This window comes from Bos javanicus, chromosome 3 (genome assembly GCF_032452875.1).
Source record: "Bos javanicus breed banteng chromosome 3, ARS-OSU_banteng_1.0, whole genome shotgun sequence".
In the NCBI taxonomy this organism is placed as follows: Eukaryota; Metazoa; Chordata; class Mammalia; order Artiodactyla; family Bovidae; genus Bos; species Bos javanicus.
In genome coordinates, this window is record NC_083870.1 from 3008594 (window position 1) to 3030411 (window position 21818).

General features: G+C 44.3%; 1 protein-coding gene across 3 annotated transcripts in view; it reads right to left on the minus strand.

Annotated features, from left to right (window-relative positions):
• The window catches only part of UCK2 (uridine-cytidine kinase 2), a 125502-nt gene that overhangs the window by 13639 nt on the left and 90045 nt on the right, over positions 1-21818 (minus strand). For all 3 annotated transcript variants that reach the window (XM_061399690.1, XM_061399700.1, XM_061399683.1), the window contains exons 2-4: positions 8447-8606; positions 7573-7669; positions 346-488 (exon numbers count right to left, since the gene is read on the minus strand). In XM_061399690.1, coding sequence (XP_061255674.1) covers positions 346-488; positions 7573-7669; positions 8447-8606 — 400 coding nt within the window. The remainder of the gene's footprint in view (positions 1-345; positions 489-7572; positions 7670-8446; positions 8607-21818) is intronic.

The window sequence follows — 21818 nt, forward strand, 5'->3', positions numbered from 1 at the left end:
CAAAGGGCAACCGGAATGGGCAGATGGGACCAGCTGCCCAGAGCTGCCAGCAGAGGGTGTTCCTGCCCCAAGATGTGCTACAGTGAGTCCCCATCTTGACTGGACACCTATGGGGAAGTCATAGGGAACTAAGCACTTAGCCAAACTTCTCCCCAGCAAAACCAGAAGGTAAACTTATTTCATGTCTGTGACCTCACAAACCTTTAACAAAACAGTGAGTGAAACTAATCCCTTCTCAAATGTCACTTGGGCAGCAGGATGTCCCTGGGGCAAGGCTGACTGGCCTGGGCTGGGCCCCAGGGGCACGAGGCCACCGATGCGCTGTTGGCAGCTTCTGGGACGCACCTCTGCGGGAGAGCCGGGTGTCCGCATCTGTGTCCACAAAAAGCTTCATCTGGAACAGGTCTCGCACTTCCTGGGAGTAGAAGGCCAGGATCCCTTCGAAGAGCACCACGTCTGCGGGGTAGACAGTAACCGTCTCCTCCTTCCTGCAAACCAGAGGGCAGAAGAAGGGCTAGGTCAGGTGGGAGCAGCAGGGGAGGGGGAGTCTGGAGTTCCGTCCCCTGGACTGAAAGCGGGCTGAAAGGGTTTAAGCATAGCCTCACAGAGCGCTGGGACCACTATGACCTAAGAATGAGCGCCAGTGCGGCTGGGCCAAGGCCTCCTGTAACCAGCTCTTTGGAGCTTTCACTGTAAAACAGAAACAGCAGGCCTACATCCCTTTCCTTGGAATAAAAAAAAACCTGCTGCTAAATGAAGAATAAAGACAGACAAAAGGAGACGTGTGCACTTTCCCCCCACCCCCCCGGAGGCATCCCTAGGAATGCTCTGAGTCCTGTCATGTATGGAGCCTCACACTCTGAACTTTCAAAAACAGAAATTCAGTTTTCTCCCAAGAAGCCCATCCCGTGCCCCTCCATGCTGAGGCAGCTGGGAGGAAGACAGAAGGGGCCCAGGGAAAGGTGCGGATAAGAAAGCTTTAGACAAGAGACTGGGAAGGGGAAGGGTCTCTGTGGAAGGAGGAAACAGCCCCAGACCTGCCTGCTTTGGCTCTCTTCCTCATCAGCAAAGCAGAGACACACAGTCATCCATCTACCCGCAGGGTTGGGAAGCCCAAGGCAGAGAGATACTAATGTAAACATGACTTCTCAAAAGCCGGGGCAGTGAAAACAGGTGGAGGGGCCTGATGGCGCCTAGCTCTGCCCTGCCTCAACTTTCACTGTACAGTTTTATCTTTTGCTTCTGTCCTAAAACCACATTGCACCTCATTTCAAAATTCACTGGAAGAAAAGTAAGGATACCACTGAAGGTTTACCACTGACCCTGACTGGCAGAGCAGCAAACATTTGTGAAGAAAACCAAATATTTATTTCAAAAGCTCCTTAAGATGATAGGTTTTATTTGGCAAATATAGGGAAGTCAGTAGCAGCTGCCCGCTAAGGAGGAACTTCCTTCCCATAAACATGCTTTGATTCTTTACTGGCTCAGTTCCTTGGGCTCGGGTCTAAATTTTAAGGGAGCACTGCTGGAGCAGCTACCAAGGTAGCAGAACATGGAGCATAAAAGACGGCAGAAAAGGGCCAGGTTAGAGCAGTTAGGAGACTCTAGAACAGTGGTGTAACTCTTGATGCACAAAGAATCAACTGGGGAGCTTTTAAAAATATTTATTCCTGGACCCTACTCCCCTGGGGCTCTGATTTCATTAGTCTAGGGTGTAGCTAGGGCATCAGTACTTTTTAAAAGCTCCCCAGGTATTTCTTTCTCTTTTTTAAGTCATGAAACTTTATTTACTTAACAGCAGAGGTTTGCAGTATATTGAGCAGATAAAAATACCAAGAGAAATTGCATCCACATTCATATTGGAGATACTTCTAACTTCTTTATTTTAGAAACTGACAGATAAAGAAGGAAATGGAAAGTCTGAATAACACAATTAACAAAAATATGTGGTTTGAGCATACACACGACTTTGTACAAAACTTTGAAATACAACTGCAGCAGGCACAAAAATTAACTGTCAGGCCACAGTGGAATATTAATCAATTCCAAAAAGCAGAACTCACTTGTACTTTTGTTTTTTATCTATCCTGTTTGGGATTGTACGGCATGAAATCTATGGATTTGATTTCATTAGTTCTGAAATAAAATTAAGCTGGTATCTCTTCAGATATTGTCTTTATTCTCTTCACTTTCCTCTGATTAAATATTTTTCAGGTCTGAACTATCTTCCACGTCTCTTAATCTCTTTTGTTTTTTTGTTTTTTCTGTCTTTTTCTTTCTTCATCCATTAAGGCATTCATGCATTAATGGAGGATTTCTTCAGATCAATCCTCTATTGTCTGAATTGAGTTTTTTTTTTTTTTTTCCATTTGGCTGCTAATACATCGACTGAGTTTGAAAATTTTGCCATTGTGTTTCCCATTTCTAGAAGTAATTTCTTTTCTCATACTTATACATTATTTTTTTAAAATTTACATTTGCTTCTTCCAATTTTATTAAGATATAAAGCACTGCATAAGTTTAAGGTATACACATAATGATTTGACTTGTATTATGAAATGATAACTGTAATGGGGTTAGTGAACATCCATCATCTCATATAAAACAAGTATCGAAGAAATAGAAAAAAAATTTTGTGATGAGAACTCTTAGGATTTACTCTTAACGGCTTTCACCCAGAACGTACAGCAGTGTTATCTATATTGTATTGTACATTACATCCCTAGTTCTTATTTATCTTTACAAGCTGGAGCATGGACCTTTTGATGATCTTCATCTAATTCTCCCTCCTTCACAAACCCTATCTCCTCGTTCCCCAACCCCCTATGGCGGTAGCAATAATCTCTTTTTCTATTAGTTAGTCAGTTTGTTTTTCTGCAGTATAATCAAGCTACAATACTATGTCAGTTGCTGGCACACAACACAGTGATTTGATATTTCTATACATTTCAAAATCATTACCATGGTAAGTCTAGTTATCACCTGTCACCACACAAAGATATTGTTATTGAGTAAATTCCCTACACCGTACACTTCATACCTGTGATTCATTTATTTGGTAGCTGAAAATTTGTACCTCTTAACCTCCCTGACTATTTCTCTTTCCCTACTCCCTTAACTTCTGGCAACTACCAGTTTGTTCTCTGTACCTATCAACTCTTATCTGTTTTCTTGTTTGTTCATTTGTTTTGTTTTGAGACTCTACATAATACATAAAATCATACAGTATTTGTCTTTGGCTGATTGATTTCACTGGCGTAATACCCTCTAGGTCCACCAATGTTGTCACAAATGGCAAGATTTCAGTCTTTTCCCCAGCTATGTCTGCAGCCAGGGTTGAGACATATCAGTCTCTGGGATAATGTCAGGTACTGGAAAACAGTGCCCACTGTGGTTCAGGATAAGGGACCAAACTGGGCAGAATTTAGAAGCAAGATGGACAGAAAAAGAGATCAACAAGTGAGTGAAATAATGAGTAGTCTCTAGACAGCTGGCCTAGGCCAAGAAGAGGGCGGAAAGGCTCTGCTGGGAAACAAAGAATATGTGTTTTCCTGGGATTTCTAGGGTTCCATCTGGAAAACACACACACTGTGCTTACACAGACTGACACTGTCTGGCAGTGCTGATCGGCTTGCCTAACGGATAAAGACTAAAAAGACTGTTGACTGTTTCAATTCAGTCATGCCTCTTCAATCCTGGGACAGTAAGGAGAACAGAACTGCATGCCCCATGGGTGGTGCTCCCGGAAGCTGGAATCAATCACTTCCCTAATCTACATGAAGGTCTGGGTGGGAGAAAATTTTGAAGCAGTTTAGAGCTAAAAGCAACATTTATTGAGCAACTACTAGCCCAAGATGGAGAAGGCAATGGCACCCCACTCCAGTACTCTTGCCTGGAAAATCCCATGGACGGAGGAGCCTGGTAGGCGGCAGTCCATGAGGTCTCGAAGAGTCGGACACGACTGAGTGACTTCACTTTCACTTTTCCCTTTCATGCATTGGAGAAGGAAATGGCAACCCACTCCAGTGCTCTTGCCTGGAGAATCCCAGGGACGGGGGAGCCTGGTAGGCCACCGTCTATGGGGTCACACAGAGTCGGACACGACTGAAGCGACTTAGCACTAGCCCAAGATGTGCCAGAAGCCACATACGGCGCAAGGTCCTGTTTAGGAGTTTGGAGATGGGCTGTGAGGTTCACATAAGAAACCTGGAGTATTAGAGCATTTAGGATAACCTAGCACAACCTTCTCACTTGAGAATTATTCCTTACAGTAAAGAAGGGGAAGATCAGAGAAAGGTATTCACAGAGAATAGGAGACTTCTCAGTTTTCGCCCGACATTCATTTGTAGTCATCACAAAAAACCCAAGGCTGGAACGGGATCAGTTAACCCTGAGTGGCTGGGTCCCTCACAAGTGGCCCTTGAGAGCTGGGGGACTGTTGGGGTCTTAGATGGTCACAAAGCCTCAAAGAAGAGTTGGACTCTGGGCCACTAAAGAACAGGATTTTAAAATAAAAGATATGAGAGCAGAATTAGGAGAAAAAAGTAAAACATGTCTGGATGTGCAACTCTGTGGGGTTTTTTGTTACTCCGTGAACTTGACGGAGCCCATGCCAAGAAGATACTCATCTTCACCTCTTGCACCTGACTACACTGGTCAGGCCTGAACTCCTCCCAGCTCCCCTCACTCCACTCCCTTCCATCGGGCCCTTATCGGTGTCTCACCTGGGCCACTCCAAAGGGCTTCATAAACAGCACTGTGCATCTTCTTTTCCTGCCACAAGAATGACCTCTCCACTCCTACATAATAGCCGTCTTTGGCTCCCTACCCCCAACACATTTGCACCCTGGCTCCAAGGTCTGTGCCCTTCCTGATCTGAGGCCTATCTACCTCCCAGCCTCCTCCACCTCCTGCCACTCTCCCCACATACCGACCCCCTTCCCTCCATACCCAACCCACTGCAATCTCCCACCAAGCTTGCCCCTGAAATGCCTCCCTACCCATCACCTTGGAGATCCCTTTCCCCATAACTTCTCATGCTTTTCAATACACAGTTTAAGTATCACTTCCTATACACGTACCTGCTCTAACTACTCCAGCCTCCTTCTTCCTTTACATCCCTCCACGGGCCTGTGCCTTAGCTGTCAGGCTGCAGGTTAATTCTGTAGTAGTGCCCCACCCTAGACCTGAAAAGGGGGTGGGCTTGACTGTCTCTTGTCATCACCAATCTCTGCTAAGGCTGCTGCTGCTGCTGCTAAGTCGCTTCAGTCGTGTCCGACTCTGGGCGACCCCATAGACGGCAGCCCACGAGGCTCCTCCATCCCTGGGATTCTCCAGGCAAGAACGCTGGAGTGGGTAGAAACTACAATTTCCAGAATCTCTTTCCCTAAATGGTCCCAGCTACTTTGCCAAAGGAAAACTTAGAAGATGAAAGTGAAACAAAATCTAAAATTTTTAGGAGATCATAACAGCTAGACAAGGAAACTGTGGACACTCCACACAGAGGCTGTGGGGACTTCCCTGGGGGTCCAGTGGCTAAGACTCCACACTCTGGATGCCCCCCTGAATCCTTGGTCAGGGAACTAGATCCCACATACTGTGACTAAGAACCTGGTACAGCCAGGAAAAAAAAAGGCTGTGGGCCCAGATGCAGCAGATTCATGGACTTGGCATGAACACAGTTTCTCTTCCAGGGGCCTAGTCTGCCATCAGTGGGAACTGACTTCTCTGATTCTCCACCTGCAGCCTCCCAGATCCTCACTCTCCCAGCCCCTCATTATTTATGTTAGTTCCAATTTCTATCTAAACATCCCTCTATTCCTGCACAGTCTGTAGAGGCAGATACAGGAGGCGTATCTTGTTCTTTGAATGTCAGTAGAACTGGGTTCATAATAGGAAGTGCTTCCATAGATACCAGAGAGGTATGAAGGTGAGCACCAAAGCAGCTGGACTTGCCATCACAATGTGCTATCTCTTTTCTCCTCCTCCAACCAAACCTCTGCCACACCCTCAAGTTCTGAGAAAGTTCCAGAGAGCAGCACAGAATGTGTGAGCTAAACTGCATTAAAAGCTGAGATGTGTCCTAAAGGAACACACAGAGAGATAAAGATCGGGCTTTTAAATGGAGAAGCAGACATAGAGAATAGACTTATGGACATGGGGAGAGGGGAGGCGAGGGCGAGATGTATAGAGAGAGTAACATGGAAACTTACATTACCATATGTAAAACAGATAGCCAACGGGAATTTGCTGTATGTCTCAGGGAACTCAAACAGGGGCTCTGTATCAACCTAGAGGGGTGAGATGGGAAGGGACGTTCAAGAGGGAGGGGACCTATGGCTGATCCAGTGTTGATTCACACTGATGACAGAAAACAACAAAATTCTGTAAAATAATTATCCTTTGATTAAAAAATAATTAAACAAGATTAGGTTTTTAATCATAGAAATATTTGGTAGTAACAGTTGCACAAGATCTAATTTCCCATTTAAGGGGGGAAAAAAAAAAAAAAACTCAAGACAGATCAAGATAAAGGAACTAGGAAAGAAAATGAAAAGTGGGAGGGAGAAACTTTCAAAAACACAGCCCAGAGCTGAAAGCAACACTTACTGAGCCATCACTAAGCCCAGGATATGAAGCAGCTGTACATGGCCTAACACACCACTTGGGAGTGTCAGCTGTGCCTGGGAGGCCTCAAAGTAAGCAGAGAGCCCTGGGCAGCTCTGAAGGAGCTCTAGGCCAGCAGGAAGGAAATCCTCCAGAAGCCCCTTTTCACTGCTCAGAGCGGAGGAGGCTGTGATGAAGTCAACCCACTCCTCTATTGATCAGGAGTATTACTGCTGTTGCTCAGATGCTCAGTGTCCAACTCTTGGCGGCCCCACGGACTGCAGCACGCCAGGCTTCCCTGTCCTTCACTATCTCCCAGAGTGTGCTCATACCCATATCCTTTGAGTCGGTGAGGCCATCCAACCATCTCATCCTGTCGCCCCCTCTCCTCCAGCCCTCAATCTTTCCCAGCATCAGACAGAATCTTTTCCAATGAGTCAGCTCTTTGGATCGTATGGTCAAATTATCAGAGTTTCAGCTTCAAACAGAAGCATGGAAACTGACAAATGGAAGGACAAATCTGACCTGACTGAGAAGATCCCTAGAGGGCCTAGTCCTGGTGACTTCAGGACTCTCACAGCTCTCCACACAGCCCAATCCGAAGTGAACCAGAGAGCAGAAGTAACAGCTTCCTTGTTCTTCTTCCCGTTCTTCCTCCACTCTGCCTCGCTTTTTATTCTAGGAACATCTTGGGCATGTGAATAAAGATGAATGTGCAGTCCCTCACCTGAGCTCAAAATCACAGATGCGTCCTTCAGGGTAACAAAATAGGATGATCATGATCGGACTGTTCCAGGAACCACCTGGAACTGTTGGAATTCCTGACCTGTGTATCTGCGGACACCCTGACGTCACTGCCCCACCACAGACAGGATGCAGTGGGCACCAGGCGGCGGGAGGGGCCAGGAGACTGGCACTTCCGAGGAGCAGCAGGCAGCAATCCCCAGCCCAGAACAGCTCACTTACCGGGAATGGGAAACAAAGTCGTACACGGGAATCTGGACAGTTTTCCCTTCCGTGATTTCTTTGAGTGTCTTGAAGATGAGTTCATTGTCAAAGGCATCTGAAGGAAATCAAACTGTTAAGATGTTTGCTAACTGTAAAATGATTTCTCCTATAATGATGAACAGGCATCCCTTTAAGCCTGTTTTCTACCCATATATGCATCACACCCTAGATAAGCATCCCCTCTCCCCAAAAAAGTCTAATTTCAACCCAAAGCAGGATGCAAACTCCCTACTTTCAAACCAAAATGTGTGAGTTCTGAGAACTAGAAGTGGGTTCTTTTCTTTTGCCTTAATGTCCCATCCCTGGCCTGTATCTCTCTAAACCCAGCATACGAAAGATACCTCACGACTAGGTGAGGGCAGCAGGCACTACAGCAGCTTTGACTCAACTGAAAGAACCCTAAACCAGCTTAAGAGGCAGCGTGCTGACCTGGGACTGTCAGGGCACTGGACCCTCAGTCTCCCTTTCTGCCTTTGGGTGAGTTTAACGCACAAGCCGCATACACCCACATGCCAGGCGGTGGCAGGAGGCGGGGCCACAGGCTGTGTAGACCAGAGGAGGCAGGAGAACCAGCTGTCTGGCCTGTGTCTGTCCCGCCCTGAGTCATGGGTTTTTCCAAGAGTCACCCTTGTTTAGACACAGACTCAATCAGTATTTAAGGAGGCAAGCATTGCAGAAGCCACAGCAGAAGCCCTTCTTTACTATGAGCCCACAGCAAGCCTGCAAGGTACCCAAGAGTCCTCCATTCAATGACTAGGAAACAGACTCAGAGAGGTTAAGCCACTTCTTCAATCAACACCTCCACATAGGCCCTTTCAATGCCCCAGCTCACCTGGGTGATCAAAGTTGAACTGGCCCTTCAGGGCTTTGGCCTTCTGCTCTGAAGTGAGGGCGCGGTAGAAGCTGTCCTGGCTCAGGATGACCACCTGCTTCTGGCGATAGTCCACCTCGTTCTGCCCCAGAAGCTGCACGATCTTAGCACAGACGGAAGACTGCAAGGAGAGAAGAGAGCAGTGCAGACCACAGGGTGAGGCCCAGTCACCGAGCTGACTGTGTGTGTCCCGAGCAAGGGCCTTTGCAAGGAAGAATGCAAAGGCTACCACCACGGATGATGGAGTAGGGGAAGGGAGGATATGTCTGCTGAGAAGGAATTCAGGGGGCCCAGAAGTCTCTTCCTCCCCCATTCCTTAACACAAATTACTATGCTGAAGTATCCACAGTGATGACGTGGGGACGATGGCAGTAATCTCTGCTTCTATTTCATAAAGCCTTCCCCAAAGCCGCAAATAAAAGGTGATGCTATTTTATCCTTTACTGCCACCCTAGTATAGATACACAAAAAAGACAGCAGAAATTAGGGAAAGGGCACAGAGATGATGTGCTGATGGGCCAAAGGGCTGCTGGGTCATGAAATGACTGAGCATTTTCAAGACATCTCAGCCCTTACACATCTCTTTATATCAAAGGAATCTCAGCTGGTTGGCAGTGAGGCCAAGGCCTTGGCTTCCCTCCTACTTCAGTCTTTCGCTCTGGCCTACAGCCACAGTACACAAGGCAACCTTCTCACAGATGTATGCCCCCACTTATAGAGCTGCAGACATAAACATCACCAATACTGCAAACAGTAGGGCATCCTAATTAAGAGGAGGGACACCAGCTCCCAGTGAACTTGAACCTACATACTTGTAATACACATATCTGACTTCTTTTCTCTTCAGTGAACACACACTCTTTGTAAAAGGAAAAGTATAAAAACAAGTGCATTCAAAAGAATGAGATATTCGGGACTTCCCTGGCAGTCCAGTGCATAAGATTTTGCCTTCCAACGCAGGAAGTGTGGGTTTGATCCCTGGTCAGGGAACTAAGATTCTACGTGCCTTGTGGCCAGGAAAACAAACAACAAAAAAAACCCATAAAACAGGAGCAATATTGTAAAAAATTCAGTAAAGAATTTTAGGGCTTCCTTGGTGGTTCAGTGGTCTGCCTGCCTCTTACCATGTTCGATCCCTGGTCCAGGAAGATCCCACATGCTGCGGAACAACTAAGCCCCTAGGCCATAACTACTGAGCCATGCACACTGCAACAAAGCCTCCCCACTCACCACAACTAGAGAAAGCCCACACACAGCAACGAAGATTTAGTGCAGCTAAAATTTCTTTAAAAAATGAAACAAAAATTTTTTAAAGAATTTTTAAATGGTCCACATCAATAAAGATCTTTTTAAAAATGAGATAGTGAAGGACTGTATTTATCAAATAACTGACTTCTTCCTCATTTGCTACAAAGATTAACTGAAAAATAAGAATGTCTACATCACAAAACCTCTAGAAGATGTAATGGAAGTCCCCTTATGGAACTGGCTGACCTGATTATAAGCGATGAAACAATGAGCACAGTTGAAAGATGAAAGAAGGAGAGGTTTCTTGGGCTCACCCTTAGAAATCTTACAGTTGAGACTATTTTACCAATTCATTTTAACAGGGAAAAGCCAGGGAACTTTTAACTAAAAGTTACAATTCATATGAGGAATGTATTCGATTCGTCCAAGCATAAGGAAAACTCGCTATTCCTGTTGTACTACTCAATGTAAATCAAAACTATTTTGCACAGTATGTCCTGTTGTATAAGTTGTGAAACATACTGGCATTTTATAAGGATCTGTGGGAGAATAATATTTTGGCTCAACTGTTAGAAAGTTATTTTACTTTGACATTTTTGCATATTAATACACAGATAAAACATTTAAACTACTTAGGATTTTTGGAACGACAGATGTGCCACACAAAAAAAATCATAGGAAGATATGAAGCTTGCACATGACTTAAACTAGATTCAAAAATGAAAATGCTGTAACAAACCAAGGGTTCTATGCGGTTAAAAACTTTTTAGGTTTTTATAGTTGTATAGGTCCATAATTTTCTTTTCCTAGCTTCCATCTGCTTCTTGTATCATAAAGCTATGAGTGGGGAACGCTTATACCTGCAGTTTTCACTAGTAAATAGAATTCCTTCTAGAAGTCCAAAGAACTGGGGCTTTCCTGGTAGCTCAATGGTGAAGAATCCACCTGCCAATGCAGAAGACACAGGTTTGATCCCTGATCTGGGGAGATTCCACATGCCTCAGAGCAAATAAGCCCGAGCGCTACAACTCCTGAGCCTGTGCTCTAGACCTCATACACCTCAGCTACTGAAGCCCACGTGCCTGGAGCCCGTACCCTGCAACATGAGGCGCCACTGCAATGAGCAGGCTGTGCACCACAAACAGTGAGCAGCCCCCGCTTGCCACAACTAGAGAAAAGCCCACTCAGCAACAAAGACCCAGCATAGCCAAGAATAAATACATAAATAAAAAATTTTTAAAAGAAAGTCAGCGGGAGGAAGTGAGACAAATTTGGAGTTTGGGGTTAACATATACACGCCACTATATATGAAGTAGATAAACAATAAGGATTTACTGTATAGCACAGGAAACTACAGTATCTTGTAAAACCTACAGAGGAAAAGAATCTGGAAAACAGAAGTATAACTGAATCATTTTGCTGCACACCTGAAGCTAACACAACACTGCAAATCAACTATACTCCAAAAAAAACAGGTAATCAGAAGTTTCAAGGCAAGGCTCCCTTGGTGGCTCCTTCCTTACTTCCCTGGAATAAGGTGGTAAAGAACCCACCTGACAATGCAGAAAACACAGGGTTCCATCCCTGGTCCAGGAAGATCCCACCTGCAACCGAGTCCCTGCGCCTCAACTATTGAGCCTGTGCTCTAGAGCCCGGGCGTTGCAACTATGGAGCCCACGTGCCGCAGCAAGTGAAGCCTGCACGCCTACAGCCCACACTTCAGAACAGAAGTCACCACACAGCTCCACTGTAGGAGAGCAGCCTCACTTCCTAAAACTAGAGAAAAGCCTGTGCAGCAACAAAGACCCAGCAGAGCCAAAAACAAATAAGTAAATAAACAAAATTAGTTTTTTTAAGTACTAAAAAAAGAGAGAGAAAGAAAGTTCCAAGGTATACGAAACCCTTTATCGTTCAGGAGATAAATACCACTGCATGAACGAGCAAAGAAACACCAGCCTCTAAGTTAATCTACATTTTTCTAGTATTTTCTTCTCCTTGAAACTTTTGTTAAAAATGGGCCCAGAATATCTAGATAACTGCTGAATCAGGGAGAGGTTCATTGTATTATTCTGTCTTCTGGCGCTTAGGTCTGAATCTTTACACAATCAGAAGGAAGAAGTGCTACAGAGGACTTCTGCAATGAGTAAATACTTAAGTCCCTCCTTTTATGTCTTCTTCACTTTTAATTTCCCTTTTCTCCAATCCTGCCCTCTTCAAAAGGATGAAATGGAGCTGCAAGGTGTCTTCTTCTCTTAGGAAAGGGTTTGAGATAGGAAAAAAATTAATGACTAGGGCCTGGAGAAGGGAAAGTCTACCCACTCCAGTATACTGGCCTGGAGAATTCCATGGACTGTATGGGGTCGCAAAGAGTTGGACAGGACTGAGCGACCGACTTTCACTTTCTCCAGTACTCTTGCCTGGAAAATCCCATGGATGGAGGAGCCTGGTGGGCTGCAGTCCATGAGGTCCATAAGAGTTGGACACGACTGAGCGACTTCACTTTCACTTTTCACTTGCATGCATTGGAGAAGGAAATGGCAGCCCGCTCCAGTGTTCTTGCCTGGAGAATCCCAAGGACGGGGGAGCCTGGTGGGCTGCCGTCTATGAGGTCACACAGAGCCGGACACGACTGAAGTGACTTAGCAGCAGTAGCAGGGCTTGAGAAGAAGGCAAGCAATCATGAGCTTCTAGAATGCTAAAAATGGGAGATGGTACAACTGCTGTGGTGAGCTAAGACTTATTAATAACTATAGTTACAAAAACACAAGTACCATATGATGCCACTTACATGAGGTATCTAGAGTAGTCAGATTCATAGAAAGTAGAATGGAGACGGCCAGGGGCTCGGGGGAGTTGCATAATGGATATAATTTATTACAGGATGAAACAGTTCTGGAGATTGGGGCCCAAAGCAAATATACTTAACATTACTGAACTATATGCTTAAATATTATTTTTAAGACAGTAAATTTTATGCTATTAGGTTGGTGCAAAAGTGGTTTTGCATTGCTGAAAATGTGGTTTTGCATTGCTGAACTTTGCTTTTTGATATTGGAATACATTCTTAAATGCAGTTATGTTATATATTATTTTAATGCACATTTCTCCATTTTTACGCTACAGGAATAAACAAACTTATTTCTTGTTGGCTAATATGTGTTAATTATAATGGTTCCTATTTTCATTCATAATGATGTGTTTGACCCTAGTTATAATGATTTAAAATTCACTTCCTAAAACTGCAATTACTTTTGTACCAACCTAATATGTATGTTTTATCACAATTAAAAATAATAATTCATATAAGAAGAATGTGCCTTTAGAGGTAGTTTCTTCCTATGTGCTAGTTTCGTGATGTGTGCTCAGTTGTGCTGGAATCTTTGTGACCCCATGGACTGAAGCCTGCCAGGCTCCTCTGTCCATGGGATTTCCCAGGCAAGAATACTGGAGTGGGTTGCCATTTCCTCCTCCAGGGGATCTTCCCAACCCAGGGACGGAACCCAAGTCTCTTGTGCCTCCTGCACTGGCAGGCGGATTCTTTACCACTGAGCCCCCAGGGAAGCCCACACTGGGCTCAGTATTTTTAAATCATTCCATTTCCTATTACAACTTTGTATGCTGGCCGTTATTATTATACCCGCTCGGTGCAGACTGAGGTGAAGAGAGGCACAGCCCAAGGCCAGCTGCAGGGGAGCCAGGACTCTCACCAGGAGCCCCACTCTGGACCTACTTACTCTACTTTCAGCTAAACCTCACCAGCAAACTGGCACTGCTCATGGAGCTGGGAGGAAACTTAGTTGCACATAGTGCAATGTATCCTGAACAGACTCTGTCCCTGCCACTTTTAGCAGGCTATTTTAGCGGGGGCGGTGGGCGGCGGGGGGGGGGGGGGGGGGGTTGGTTTGCAGGGACACACAATATAAAGTCAGCTTAGGGTTGCTGTCTGAATACAAAATTAAGATCAATATGAGGTTACTTTTAGAAAAAGAAAAAAGATTAAATGGAAGAATCAGTGAAGATAATTTACAATTTCTTCACTACTATGCCATTTTGAAGATATTATCTCACTTAATTCTTTTACAAAAGATATAGTTTTATCTTTTTTTCCACCTTAATGAGGAAACTGAAGCTTAGAGATTTCAATTAAGCCAAACAACTTGCTCAAAGGTCATGGAGCTGAATCTCAAGCCTAACTGCAGATCTTCTAACTGCAAAGGCACAATTATTTTCACTATTCTAGAACTGAAGCAGCTTTGGCATCACCCCCAATATTCTATATAAATTTACTCCACTTCCAGAGAACAGGGAGGGAACTACTTAGACATGTAATACTGTTTTGTCACACTGTATCATTAAAGTCAACTTTCACAGAATATCAAAAAGAAGCTAAAAAGCACACACACACACACATATTCAAGGTATTTAGTCTTAAGGATTGTGCTCAAAGAATCCAGCCAGTAATGTTGGGGGGCCTAGAAAATTCTTCGAAGAAAAGTCTATAGGATTAAGTCTCACAAACAGCTACTCCGGTGATAGAGAACCACTCACAATGCCTTTCAGATTCCTTCCTGTGCTGTAGTTTCTAGAACATGCCAACCCTGGACTTCATCATTAGGCCAGTGCTCAGATGTGCTGACCAGTGTGGCAGTCTCTCTTCCCAGAGACACCTCTCACTCGGGAAGCCCCAGGAGAGCTCAGTCACCAGCGAACCAATGGACCCTTCCAGCTAGTGGTTTCCAACAGGGCGGCTATTGGGTCCTCACTGGTTCCCATTTTGCTCCAAGCAGTACAGCGATTTCCTAAATTGATTCTCACAGAGGAGGGGGCTCAGATAGCCTAGACACTAAGATGGTGTCTAGAAATGTCTAGTGTGTCTGTGTCTTCCAAGATCTTCCTTAAGATCCTCTGGTCCAACCCCAATACTGCCCAGTGAGGAAAACAGAGCAGAAGAACCGCCAACCACTCCAACACACAACCTGGAAGAAGCCCCAGCTGGTCAGCTCAGAGCAACTCAGGTCAGCACTGCAAGGGCTTCGGGCTGGTATGTCCTCAGGAGACGGGGTAGGTATTTCTCAAGGCAACTTTACAGGAGAGTGCAGGATTCCGTCAAGCTGTCTGTGCTGCTCAGAGGAAGCTGCGTCATCATGAGAGAGAGCTCAGATGGAGGAAAGTCTAGCACTGTCACGGCCTGGGGCTTACAGCGGCCAGCCAGCTCCAGGTGAGGCGCCTGTGGCATCTCTCCCTCCCAGCCCTTCAGGATGGGTTGTGGATATCAGTTAATACCTGCTCTGACGGCACCATCCAGCAGCTAAGAGTGCAAGAAGACCCTATCTAACTCCTTCACTCTGGGACTGCGTATAAGTCACCTCAATAAATCTTGACAGAAGCTCTCCCTGTCACTATCATTAAGTAAGAAACACACCACTAACCTATATGGTGTCCAGCATGCCCCCAGACATTACATCACTCCTTTGAAGGCAGGGGTTCCTCTCCATGCAGCTCAGAAGCTCTAATTCACAAGTATGAGAAAACCAAAGCCCCAGTAATCTGCCCTGAGACAGAACAAAGCTCAAACCTGCTGACTCAATTCCTGGTCAAACCATCTATGCGGAAGCAATAGGGAGGCGCCACTCAATGCTTCTGTAAGGCCAACCAACCGTGGGGCCATGGATGACCCCAGAACACATGCACTGCTAAGTTGGTTCTGCTAGCTCCCATACAGTTATACACAAACACAAACAACTAAGATCTGAACCAGAAACTCACTAAGTTGCTATATAACACAATAACTAAGAGCTCCTGGAGCACAGCGACCAGTTGTGACTCGGCTTTTATTCCAGGGCTTGGCAGGCCTTGGCACCTGGCAGGCTCACTCAAATCTGGTTAGATGAATGACCACAGGGAATGTCTGAATCAAGCAGAGTACCTTTTTCTTTTCCCTTCAGATCTGGAGTTTCAAATATATAGTTTGCCCTGTTCATCCTTAGCATCAGTCTTGACTCCATGCTGTAGTACATAACATACTCAGAGATAACTAGTTGTGTAACCAAATATCAGTCCCTGAGTTTTAGCTGAGCACATGACCACATTTCCCAGCTTCCCTTATAGCTTGTGATTGTACTAAGTTCTGACCAATTAGACAAGTAGAGGTGTGAAGCAGAAGCTTCTGGAATCTCCTGAAAGGATAAGGGTCACCTTTTGACTCTCTCCTTCCTTTTGGCTAGAAGAAAACTTGACGGCTGGAGCTCAAGCAGCCACTTTGTAAAATCATTATCATGCTAACTAAGGTAGTGGGGCAGCTAAATAAAGGAGCCACAGACTCCAGATCATAGAAGTAATACAGTAATGAGGTAAATTATCTTGTTTAAACCCTACTGTTTGAAGTTTTCCATCACTTTCAACTTAAATAATACTAATGTCAACACCCACATATCCAGTATATCTTAGTGCAAATGTTCTCTGGAAAGCTATGGTAATTCTCCTGTCCTGGGGCAAGAGGGTGCCTTATTCATCACAATTTGCCACAAGCATCCCCTCAACCAAATAATTTCTTTGTATTAAAAGGTGAGGTGGGAACATTTGCCTCGACCAGTGTCCCAGACCACTGGGTACATTTCTGCCACCTGCTAGCCTCTCTCTGTGTATTCACCCTGATGTGTCAGAGTAGTATCATCCCCATCTTTCAGAACCTTGCTTGTGCTGCAGGCCAAGCTCTCCACAGAGGAAGCCATGACTGGTAGGGGTAAAATCAGATTATAAACAGCACTAAATGAAAAACTTCCCAGAATAGAAACTCTTGGTTTTAATTCCTGATTTGTGTTGGTAGTAGAAAGGTAGTCCAGCCTAGAAAACCCCAGGTGTTAGCCTGCACCTGAGAAAAACTCTGGTTGATCAACAGTCAGCGATATAAACATATTCCCAGGACTTTTCAGTGAACTCGGGATCCAAGCTCTACTCCTAGCAAAGACATTTAAAATAATTCACGTCTAGGTTTGTAGAATTATAGTTGGCTCTGTTCTCTTTGGAGTCATGAACCCTGACAGAGAGACTCCCTCAAAGAATACTTACTCGTGAAACTAAACTGGTTCAGAATCAACTGAGGGATGACGAACAACAGTGAACATCCAAACGCCAGGGGCTGTTCTAAGGAGTTTACATTTACTACGCTATTTAATCTTCAAATCAATTTCATGAGGTGCACGTTCTTCTTATGCCCATTTAACAGAAGAAATGGAGGCACAGAGGGGTAGATTAAGTGACGTGGCCCAAGATCAGATGCCAAGAGAGCAGCTGAGCTGGTCTTCAAACTCACGCAGGCTGGCTTCAGGATGCCAGACCTCAGCAACCACACACACCACCTGCCTTGCCACTGTGTCAGAAGGGGCCGCGGACCTCTTCTCGTGAGAGACACAGTGCAGTGGCCACAGTGTATAATACAGGAGCTGCTGGGAACGAACACTCTCAGCAAGGCTCGGTAATTTCCTTTCCTTGGGCTCTGCAAAGCACAGGCTTGCTGGACTTCCTTAGAAGTTAGTTTTCCTGAGAAATATTTTACTAGGAAAACAGTAAGACAAGTCACTTCTGATCCACACTCTGCTGTACATGTGAAACTAACACAAAATTGTAAAATAACTATATTTTTTCCTATTTCTATATCCTATTTTCTATTAGGAAATAAAATATTTCCTACATTTTTCCTATATAGAGAAAACTCTATATTTCCCTATTTTTCAATAGGAAAAAAAACAGGAGAGGGACTGCTGCCCATGGTCCTTATGTGAAGCCAAGTTCCACTTTAATCCACAGCCTGGTGGCAGGTATTAACCTGCCACCAACACAGGTGAAACATTAGGCAAGAGACGGGGCCCGTGCGCAAGCGGTGATGCGGGCCTCAGCGCTGGCCGACACTCATTCAGTACAAAACAGTGGCTGACTTCAACCTCCTGTGCTGATTTTGAGCCTGAATATAAAATCTGTGGACACTTCTTTGTATTCCCCACAGGACATACACAAAAGACACCACCTCCACTCTCCCCTCCCCCCCCAAAATTGAATGCATCTCGGCTGATTGCTGGCTTTGATGAATTTGCTCCTCGTGAAGCCCTCTGCAAAAGACAGAAGCCAAGAAGGGGAGTGCTGGAGGGTCAGCTCCCACTGCCTCGTGGATACACGTGAAGCTGGATCTCTTTCCTTCCCCTTTTACTTGAGGGGTAGGAGATAAGCAAGGAGGGTAAAACCCAGACGACCGAACTCCCTGTTCGAGGGAAAAACAAGCACATCCTTGGACAAGGTGTACCAAAACCTTTGTACAGTTTGGCTTACGAAGCAAGGATAATATGCCTGTTGCAAAAATTATGGCCCAAGACTTGAAGTCCTTCTGGAGAGAAGCACAAAAAGAAAGGCGACTCCCTTCTGTTCTTAGAAAAGTGAACGGATACAGGCAAGCACAATGTGCCAGTGGGATCCCCGGCTGGATCTCTGCAAATTGAAGCCCACACATGAGTAAACATTTAACAAGGACTTAACAGCACAAGAGTGCTTTGTTGTACGAAGTATACTTGAGTTAACTCTTCCTTTCCAGCAGTCCTTATCCAAATTGTGGAAAACCACAAGTTAGACTATCTGGCTCTCAAAAGATTGCTTCTTCAATTTTCTCTTTAAGTTTCCTCCAGCACCCCTGTCTAACTGCAGCACAGCAGGGGGAGGAAACCGAAAGTGTGTGCCAGGCACCCACTTCCCCTTCTTTTTGGAAAGGCTCTTTCACTGTCCTCGAAAACCCAACTTCCTATTCATCCCTCACAGCCTCTGAAGAAAGGGCTTCAAATCTGTTAAGAGATTCAACTTCCTCAAGTTGTCCTTTCCAGATTTTGACGTACTTATCATTCATCAGCCACCTCCTTGGTCACCAAACTCCTCTGAAATCCAAAAACAAGTTAATAAATAAAAGAATTGTTACAGACCATGTTACTCTGAAAAGGAGTATAGTGAAGGGACTTCCCTGGTGGTCCAGGGATTAAGAATCCACCTGCCAACGCAGGGGGCGCGGATTCGATCTCTGATCCAGGAAGATTCCACACGCAGTGGGGCAACTAAGCCTGGAGCCACAACTGCTAAAGCCTGTGCTCTAGAGCCGGTGCTCCAGGAGAGAAGTCACCACAGTGAGGAGCCTGAACGCCTCAGCCAGAACGTAGCCCCCACTTCCTGCAACGAGGGAACGCCGGCATGAGTGCTGAAGACCTAGCGCAGCCAAAAGTAAGAAATTAACTTAAAAACTAAAAATAATTTTAAAAAAGAAAAGAAGTGTAAGTGGCTCATCTCCCCAGGAAAACAATTTGACACTTTCTTTAAAGACTAAACATGCATCAACCATATGATCTTGCAATTGTACTCCTTCCTGGGCATTTATCCCAGAGAAATGAAAACATGTTCACACAAAGACATGTACACATATGTTCACAGAAGCTTCAGTCCTAACAGTCAGAAGTTGGAAATCACCCAGATGTTCTCCAGTAGGTGAACGCTTAAACAAACTGGTGTACCCACACGACAGAGCACCACTGAATAATGAAAAGGAATGAACGTCTACCCGTAGCAATCTCCAGAGAATTATGCTAGGGCGGAAAAAAGGCAATCTCAAAAGGCTACGGAACGTATGCTTCCATTTATATTAACATTCTAGCAACGACAAAATTATGGAAATGGAGAAAGTTCCTGGTTGACAGGGATGAGGGATGAGGCAGAAGGGCAGTGGTGGGAGAAAGCAGGGATGGCTAATAATGGGCAACACTGAGGAGGGATCCTGTGGTGATGAAATGTTCCGTGTTTTCACTTTATCCATGTCAGTGCCCTGTAAGATCCTACAAGATCCTACCACTGGGGAAACTGAGTAAAGGGTACATGGGATCTGTATTATTTTTTTACAACTGTAGTATGAATCTACAGTTATCTCTCACAAAAACTTTATTTATTAAAAAAAAAAAAAATCAATGACCATCCATCTTTTGTGATTCAACTACTGCCATGGGTTGAATTGTGATCCCCCAAAAGCTATGACCATGTCCTAACCCCTGGAATCTCAGAATGCGAGACCTTATTTGGAATAAAGTTCTTTGCAAATGCAACTGAGACTGCGGATCTCAAGATGACGCCATCCTTGGAACGGAGGAACCCTAAACCCAGTGACAAGTGTCCTTGTAACAAAGAGAAAAGAAAGAAACAGACGTGAGGGGATGCCAAATGAAGATGAAGCTAGAGACTGGAGAGATGAGAGAAGCTGGAGACTGAGGAACTCCACCAGAACTAGGAGAGAAGCATGCACCAGATTCTCCTGCAGAAGGAACCAAGGCTGTCTAACATCTATATTTTGGACTTCTGGCCTCCAGAAATACAAGAGAATAAATTTCCATTGTTTTAAACCACCAACTTTGTGATGATTTGTTACTGCAGCCCTAGGAAACTAATACATTTGACATTTTTCAATGAGTGGGTTCAATTTCTCTCTTTTTTTAAATCACAGAAAATATGAGCAAGTCCTTAACTTCTATTTATGTATATTCCTGGACATAATTTTTCCCGCCTCCCCTGCAGAGGATATAGGCCGTAAGGACATGTATCATTTCACTCTACAATCTTTTCTGCGGTGTTTTCCCTGGTATTTTGTTTGTTCTAACTATAAACTATTACTAGGTGGCATATAGGAGTGTCCACTCATCAAATATCCTGGTTAATAATTATCATACGTGCTAAACAGGCTCAATCAACTTTCAAAGGTTCCTTAAAAGAAGCCATACTGACTAACAGGCTAAGTCTACTGTTTCCTTGGTAACTAAGAATTTGCTTTTAGATCTTGCAATGTGCTTCAGGGTCTTCAAAATGAGTAGTAATTACTAGGCTGAAGATACACAAAAAGTACTGTTTTGTATCTTGAGAGAAATACCCTAAGCTTCTGGCTTCTGAGCAGGCCAAGATGGACAAAAACTACCCATTAACCATGAAGTTTTAAGAAGGTGGAAAATGGATCTTTTGAATCAGGCTTGATTTCTGACTGTACCGCACCAGTTATGTTCAGAAAACGTGACCTCTTAGACCGTAACTATCCCTGCAGTACACGGTGGGACTGACAGCCATTCCGCAAGTGGGCTGCAGGGGTTATCAAGTTAGTGTACACAGCAGTGGCTAACAGAAAATGCATGCTCAATAAAAATTATTCTTGTCTCTAAATCTCCTTAAACTTTCATTTATATATATTTATACAAATATGTTAAATGGATAACCAACAAGGACCTACTGTATAGCACAGGGGACTCAGCTCAAAGTTATGTGGCAGCCTGGATGGGAGGGGAGTTTGGAGGAGAATGGATATGTGTATATGTATCACTAAGTACAGGAAACTATCACAACATTATTAACTGGCTATACTTCAATATAAAATTAAAAGTTTTAAAAAATAAAAAACAAAATCTGAGCTGAAATTCCGGGTTATATTTTCTCTGCTTTTAGTTTTTAATCTTGTTTTTTTTTTTTTTTTGTACCTACTTATTTCTATTACCCTTTTCTAGGCAGTTAGGTTTTTAAGAGGCAATATCTATGGTACATAGTACAAGATCTAAAAGGTATGAAACAGCAGAATGTGATTCGCCTTTTTCCCACCCCACATCCAACCACCTTTGACTTCCTTGAAAACTGTTTTCAGTGTTCATATACATCGTTTGAGAAGTGGTCATGTCACATAAAAACATAAGCGTGTACAATTCCTAAAAAAAAAAAAAAAAAACCAGTATAATGCAATGCTGTGTGTACCTTCATTTACTCATATATCTTGAAGATTTTCCCAGTGCATTTAAGGCCACTTCCTTTACAAGTACATACATTCCACTGTAAGAAGGAATTGCAGCTAGTCTTCCACTGATAAGGATTTTAATTGTGCTCAACTTTTTCTAAAACAAGCACTCTGTATGGCCATACGTATATACCTGTGAGAAATGGGATATTTCCTGCCATACCAGTAAACAAAGAATGTTACAGTCCCCAGCAATTACAGCCACAGATGGTGAGCTGGTGACCCCTGAGGGAACTCAGGAAGGAA